Source organism: Melanotaenia boesemani, chromosome 23 (genome assembly GCF_017639745.1).
Source record: "Melanotaenia boesemani isolate fMelBoe1 chromosome 23, fMelBoe1.pri, whole genome shotgun sequence".
Lineage (NCBI taxonomy): Eukaryota > Metazoa > Chordata > Actinopteri > Atheriniformes > Melanotaeniidae > Melanotaenia > Melanotaenia boesemani.
Window position 1 is genome coordinate 3843849 of NC_055704.1, and position 8162 is coordinate 3852010.

At 37.4% G+C, this 8162-nt stretch overlaps 1 protein-coding gene across 1 annotated transcript; it reads left to right on the forward strand.

Moving 5' to 3' along the window:
* Nucleotides 1–3382: 3382 nt before the first annotated feature.
* On the forward strand, nt 3383–4278 carry LOC121634970 (histone H2A). The gene has a single exon (XM_041977942.1). It carries the CDS (start codon nt 3420–3422, stop codon nt 3804–3806), a length of 387 nt encoding a protein of 128 aa, XP_041833876.1. The 5' UTR covers nt 3383–3419; the 3' UTR covers nt 3807–4278.
* The last annotated feature ends 3884 nt before the right edge of the window (nt 4279–8162 follow it).

Below are 8162 nucleotides of genomic sequence, written 5' to 3' on the forward strand. Positions count from 1 at the left end.
AGGAGCTTGTTTGTGAAACAGATCATGTAAGTACTAAGTGGGCTGACAAATCTAGAGATTTTTAGCATAGGCATTACTTTCTTTAATAGTCCAGAGTAACAAATTGTAGTTTTTAGTTTTTACTAGATATACTTTTAATTGCTCATAAAGCTGGAAAAGGGGTGGCAGCAGCACGAATTGGTATGGAAGACTCCAATAAACAAAAAATGATGTAACAAAACATACCAATCTACATAGCAGGGGCAGTATTCCACGAAGCCGAATTCAGGGAAAGTCGAGCTTATCTTGATAAATCTGGCTCATTTAAGCCAGAGTTCCATTCCATCAAGGTGGTTTATTTGAATGTCCCCTGAGTAACCATGGTAACCGGGACTAGCCTGCTGGGGGGCAGGCTTAATGCTAAGGTTAGCTTAGCTGTGTCTCAAAGGTCTGACACAGACTCCCAAAAGAAAGTTCCACCTGGTAGAACGCTGCACTCCCACCCTCATTCTTCTATAAACACATCACAACTTTGTCTTGAATAATCAACAAATCTGTCAGCGCCAGTGTACCTAAAGAAACGCAACTATACATGTACTGAACATGAAATTTAAATGAAAAAGAACATGGTGTTCATTAAAACTAATTAATACCTTATTAACCTCCTCCCCAGGTTCAGGAACACCTGACCTCCACTACCTCTGGTTGGCTAACAGTAAAACTGGGATCAGCTGAGTCCCGTCCACACAGGCCGAGGGTGTTTACCGAGCGAGATAGAGAAAGAGAAAGCTGATCCAAAGAGATGGACAGAGAAAGATATAGATAGATAGCCTTTTATTAATGACCCTGCAGAGGGTGCACGCTTCATTCAAAGTTCATTCAGGCCACCAGCCACATGGGTTTTCCGGGGGAGGACCCCGCAGTGGTCTCTGACTTGGTATCTACAGTGCAACATATTTACAGCTCAACACGTTTAAAACAAACAATTCTTCAAAGATACCTCCCACTCTGACATATGTTCTGGTTCTTTATTTCCACCTGCTGCAGGTAAGATGCTGCTGTTGATGTAACAGTGCAGAATTAATGTAGGTTGCACACACACACACACACACAGACATGCACACATGATGCATATTGATTATTGTGTTGTTAATAAATTAAGCAGGGCCAGTACATACAGAGACAATTCAGCTGCTTTATGTAAACAGATTTATAACAAGAGAAGACAGAAATAAATGAGGACAGTGAAATCAACAACTGACAGCAGTCCGAAGAGGTGTCATGATAAAAAAAAGGAAAAAGTAGATCAAATAAATATTAATATTTTCCACTGATCTGTGTTAAAAATGTATTTTCAGTATGACTAAAAATCACCGAATTCCCGATCAATTCTAGGGCAGAAATCCCAGGTGAGGCCATGGGGAGCTGGGCCTCCTCTGACTGGTGATCCAGTACAAACTGGGTTCATGACGCGTTTCTGTTCCTCAGCACATCGCCAATATGAACTTTACAGAAATATGTGTTATACACCATGACTCTCCACAGTCTGTGTAACGTCTTTATTGTGTGTGCGAGAATTATCCCTGTTGATCTACAATAAAGTGCAGAGAAAAGTCAGCAGGTGAGGCAGGCAGTACTTACCTCACCTCAAGGGGGCGTAGTTGCATGCTGGTGGATGAAAAGTGAAATAAGATGCTCTTTTCAGTTCTTACAATGTAAATCTCACTCCAGAAGAGTCAGTGCCTCGCCAGCCATGAACCCACCGCACGTCACTGATCTCCATCAGCATTCTTTGTTCAGCTGCTGAGAAAATGAAGCTCTCGGCTTGCTCTCTTTTTCTGCTGCTCCTCTTTTCCACCATCCACTCGTCAGGGCTTCCTACGCTGCTCATGATGCTGCTGAAATGTGTTAGTGGAACACTTGAGCCTTAATTCAGAGATGGTGTTGGTTCAAGCAAGGCTTTCCTGATACAGCTTGGCTTTCTTTAACTACGTTCGTGGAATCCCTGTCACATAATTAACAAAATATACAAATCTACTTACAACATATACAAATCAACAGAGCAAGATAGAATAACTAAGAATAGGCTATTTAAATAAGTGTGCAAAATGTAAGAAATCTGAAAAAATCAGAAAAGCAGAATAAATAAGTAGAAGCAGCAGGTAAAGCCTGTTATCTAAGCAGGCTCATACCAGTCTGCTAGAGGTGACTTACTGAACAGTGATGGAATGTGGCAAGAAAGATTTCCTGTATTTGTCCATACCACAGCAGAGCATCTGACCAGGGAATGGTGGAGAGGATGGTCAGGTTATCCATGATGGAAACCAGTTTGTTTTGCCACCTCCTCTCCACCACAGTTTCAAAATCGTCCAGTTTGTGAGTCTGTTATTCCTTTTTTTCACAAACAATTGTTTGAGAAAAATAAATTCTCATCACGCTGGTATCAACTGATACCAATACTAGCCCAGGTATTGAAAATATCACTATTTAAATCCAGCCCTATTTCAGACAATTGTGTATAAAATTAATGTTATGTTGTGGTAATGCACATTTATTTTATTTATCCATGCATACAGGTAAAAGTCAGTATTATATACTGAATATCTTAATTTAGGCTTGTCTATGAACTCAAACAATAAGCTTTTAAAGTTGCTGAAATAAAACAAAGACTTAAAAGAAGCTTTTACCTTCAACTTACCCCGCAGTCCTGCCACCACACTGTTTACCACGTTTACTAGATTTGCTTTTTTCTTTTTTAATCTATTTCTAACATAATGCTAGTATTTATAATACACTGTACAAAAGAGAAAGGAGGTAAAAAAGATGAAAACAAAGAAAAATTCAAACACTGACGGAAAACATTAAAAAACTGAAGAATAAAAATCAAGATTTGGTCAAGTCTTTAATTGATTAAAGATTGTCAAAATCATAATAACAGAATGACTAAACAAAAACAACAAAAAACTCTCACCCTATATTTATTTTACAACTTATTGTAATTTTACATATTCATATTCTTGCAGTCTGGGGAGTGATTCTGCTCACACATTATTGCATTTTTACATGTGTAATGACGTGACAAATAAACATCTTGATTTTTATTTTATTTTATTTATTTTTATTTTTTTTAAGATTTTGCTCTAACATGGTGACAGAAGTAACCTTTTTGTCTTTATGGACACGAAGTAAGAATTGCTGAAGGCCATTTTTCTTTATTTTTACAAATAGTGGCTTATTTTGTAAACCCCAATCACTGTGGAGCGGAAGTCTCATTCTTTCCTCAGTAACATGATCCAGACTTCTGATTGGACAATCACGCTACAGCTGCTTCTGTCCAATGGGTGAGCAGCAGCAGCTATAAAAGACGAGGTACGGCGTTGACAACTACTTCTCTCTTCTTTTGTATAGTAGTGTCACTGTTTTTATTTCGAATAACAAAGATGTCTGGACGCGGAAAAACCGGCGGCAAAGCTAGAGCTAAGGCAAAGACTCGCTCATCTCGCGCAGGATTGCAGTTTCCGGTCGGCCGTGTCCACAGATTGCTGAGGAAAGGTAACTATGCTGAGCGCGTCGGTGCTGGTGCTCCAGTCTATCTGGCAGCGGTGCTTGAGTATCTGACTGCTGAGATTCTGGAGTTGGCTGGAAACGCTGCCCGCGACAACAAGAAAACCAGAATCATCCCCCGTCACCTTCAGCTGGCCGTTCGAAACGACGAGGAGCTCAACAAGCTGCTGGGCGGAGTGACCATCGCTCAGGGTGGCGTGCTTCCCAACATTCAGGCCGTTCTGCTGCCTAAAAAGACCGAGAAGCCCGCCAAGGCCAAGTAAAGCTTCAATACCACAACACAACGGCTCTTTTCAGAGCCACCCACATCTTTTCAAGAGCTCACTTCCTCAAACTCCTAAGCAGCTACATACTGACTTAAGTTTTTTATTTTTATTTTTTAATGAACATTTATAATTACTTGGAATACCAAATCTTGAATTATTAAACTAATATGGTTTCTCAATGCCTGATAAGTCATGTTACATAGTTTCCTTTCAAAATACAAAATTTCACAATATGGCAATTAAAATATGTACCATGTAAAATCTACTATACAGGATTAAAAAAATCATAGGAAAAATGTAGATTGCTCGGGTTTATCCTTTCAATTAGTGCAGATTCTATTAAATGTTTTGTTTAGAACTCACAGCATTTGTTACCAAACAATACTCTGCCCATAGATGCGTCACATGAATGGAGCGTGTTGGACATCAGACTTCTATGATGTGACAAATGTTAATTTTTTTTTTTTTTTTCATTTTCAACTGTACTAATTTCTTCAGTCATTTTTAGCTGGAAGGGGGGTGAGGGGGATTGGGCTTGGCGTGTGTGTGGAAGATTTCATTGAGTGTTTTATGTTTTTAATCATGTAAAGAACTTTATTTATGGCATGAAAAGCGCGTTATAAAGATTTGATGAAGGCAGTGTCAAAAATTTGTATATAAAGAATGGCTCACAAATTAACTGCTCACAGCTGTGAATCAGTTCCCATTGTTCATTTAAAAGTCATTCAAAAGAATTGATTTGTTAATGAACGTCACATCTATTATGTATGACATAATTGTATCAATAACTACTAAATAAAAATTTAAAACAGGAATAGGGTAAAAACAACAAATTTTAGACAAGTTTGTAATCCGGTCTGTGCACGTAAACAAAGCACTTTTACAAAACAGTGGTGATGCGTGTTAAATGTACATAAGATAAAATAAAATTGCATATATTCAAACCATACTTTATTCCCAACAGAACATGAACAATAAAAGATGTCATTTAATGGACAATGCTCTTATTTACAACCTTTTTGGCATTGGGACGAGATTTTTGGATCTGAATTTACATTTGACAGGGGACATGCACAATAGATTGACCTGTAAGAGAAATATCTTTTGCCAGGCTTTAGCAAAGCTGGTAGTTTCCACCTTCAGTCCCTGGAAAAAAATACCATTTTAAAATTACAAACACGAACAACTTTTTTGATCCCGAAAGAAATTGTAATTAATAATAAAAATAAATAAAACATACTTGTTCACAGACATTCGCACACAACTGTCTTTCACCTTCTCATTATTTTCCTCTTCTGACCCTGATTCCTCATCAGTTGATTCTTCTTCCTCATGATGATCAGCATTGCTCTTCTTTTCCACTTCGTAAAAAATCACTTCATCAGTCCCCTCCATAGTAAAGTTTTGCTTTCTTATGTTGCTACATGTTTTTCTCGCACTAAAATGTGAAACATCCGTCAGAAAAGACCCTACTCGCAATTTTTAAGCCATTGCTTGACCTCACGACTTAAACAACCAAGATTATAGAGATTTTGTAAAACAGTGCGGCATGACCATTTGACTCATTGCTCCGCTTTGTGCTGCTAGGTGTAGTTTAAAAATGCATCTTACAATTTTCAAAGTAATTAGAAGTCAAAATGATAACCTTAACATAAGATTAATTTACTGTTGATGGTTCTCTTCACGTTATTTTGCTACCTGAATAAAACAACACTGTTATTTTGAAGGATGGCTTATGGAGGCGGAAATTCATTCACTGATAAAAGCAAACTCTCACAAGGAAGTAGAAAGTTTTCTGACATGTCCTCTCTCACGTCCGCAAATCGACTTTAAATGCGGATGCTTGTAGGAGTTGCATCGAAAGTTTGATTGCCAAGCTTGATCTCAATTGACAAGATGAGCGGTCGTGGAAAGGGCGGCAAAGGACTCGGTAAAGGAGGCGCTAAGCGTCACCGAAAAGTTCTGCGTGATAACATTCAGGGAATCACCAAACCCGCCATCCGCCGTTTGGCTCGTCGCGGTGGCGTCAAGCGGATCTCCGGCTTAATCTACGAGGAGACCCGTGGTGTGCTCAAGGTTTTCCTGGAGAACGTTATTCGGGACGCAGTCACCTACACTGAGCACGCGAAGAGGAAGACCGTCACCGCCATGGACGTGGTCTATGCTCTCAAAAGACAGGGCCGCACTCTGTACGGCTTTGGTGGTTAACACAACCTTTTCCCTCTTTCTTAAGACAAAGGCTCTTTTAAGAGCCACTCAAGCTTCTTAAAGAGATAATTCTAATATCAAATATAGTAATCAATTTGATTTATGCTCACGGTAAACTTCATCAAATTGTAATGTTCTCCGTACATAATTATTTTACAAATGTCAGCGTTTATGGCATGCAAAAAGGAGCAGGGTCCTCAGGTTGTGTGTGTGTGTGTGTGGTTTTTTTTTTTTTTTCCTAATAGTAATCATTCCATAAGGTGACTTTTATATCCTCACCCTATTTAGGGAAATCACTCATTTTGATTTTACCCTCACAAAAGAAACTCCCCATTCTACAAATAACTTATGCAAGATAACTTTAGTCCAAATATTTTCCACATTGACATTTTAGTAATGCAAAAAAATCAATGTGAATAATAAATGTACTAATAAAATCTACTATATCTATATCTATAAGATCTATATCTATATATATCTATATCTATATATATATATATATATATATATATCTATATCTATATCTATAAGATCTATAAGATCTATATCTATATATATATATATATATATATATATATATATATATATATATCTATAAGATATATATATATAAAATGAAACTTTAAAAAAAAAAAAAAAAAAAAACAGTGCAGATTTTAGTACATGTTTGGGAGAACTCAGTACTTACTCTGTACTCTGGCCATAGACGCATCACATAAATGCAGCATGTTGGACATCAGACTCCTACAATGGCACCGGTGTGAAAGCATTATGCAGAGTGGATCATTTGTAGATTAAAAAGAATGGCTCACAAATGAAGATCACAGCTGTGACTCAGCTTCCATCGTTCATTTAGAAGAGCCATCCAAAAGAATTGTTTCATTCATGAACATCACAGCTCTAATAAGGAAAGATCATGATCATTCAAACTTAAGCTGGATTTGTACTCGTGCGGTGTCTGCCTACTGTAGGGCGGTGCAGCTGACGCCGGTGAAATGTTCTCCCACACCCGAGCATTTGGTTAGGATGTCATGTTGCATTTTCTCCTCCACAGTAACCACACAAATTTAGCTAGAAGCTCCAAAAGTCTGGAAGGAGGTTATCACACACTGACCAATCACAAGGGAGTACTTGCACGTAACTGCGCTGCAAGCAGCATCAGGTCTGGAAGAGATACACATTGAGTCTCCACAGACTTACACAAAGCATATGGCGGTGACACCGTGACCGACCTCACACAAGTATAAATCCAGCTTTACACACCCCACCAATATACAGTATACAAGGACAGGGCAAATTTTGGTATCAATCCACTACCAAGCAAATCCAGGCAAGTATCGCCAATACTGATACCAATACATTCTGCTTGAAATTTCACAATGATTTAATGACTTTGTCTTTCATTATTGTTATCAGAATCAAGCACAGTATAAAGATTATTGTCAAATAAATTTTTTTTATTACCAAACTGAATGACAGAACTGAAAATTTAAAATTTAAGTTTTCTCTTTTTTATTTGTAAAGAATATAAAATAACAACATCAACATTGTAAGAAAAGAATAAAATAACTGTTATTCCCATTTATACATAACTATTTGAGAAAAATCAAGTCAAGAGTGCAAATCAGCTAAACAAAAGCATAACCTACTATTGGTTGGCTCTCATTCTCATTAATAAAAATGTACTTATTTAAAATTTACTATTAAAGATTTTAAAAAAAGTTATATGAAAAATATGAATAAAAAAATAAATCTGAACGACATCAAAGCAAATTTTTAGTAAAGTTTTAAATAGAACTCAGAACTGGAGTATTTGGTTCTGATACTTACTTTCTGCCTTTACATGCATCACATGAATGGAGCGTGTTGGACATCAGACTCATATGATGGCACACGTGTCCTGTAGAAGCAGAGCGGTTAATTTGTATATTAACAAGAATGACTCACAGCTGTGACTCAGTTCCCATCGTTCATTTAAAAGAGTCATTCAAAAGAATTGATTCGTTCATGAACATCACATCTCTATAATTATTATTTTTTTTATCTTTTTATACTTTATTTAATCCCAGCTGGGAATTTTTTCTCAGCATTTAACCCATCCTGGTTACTAGGAGCAGTGAGCTGACAGGTCAGATTCAGGTGCCC

Coding starts and splice junctions, on each gene's coding strand:
- LOC121634970 (XM_041977942.1), top strand. CDS start 3,420: ATGTCTGGACGCGGAAAAACCGGCGGCAAAGCTAGAGCTAAGGCAAAG.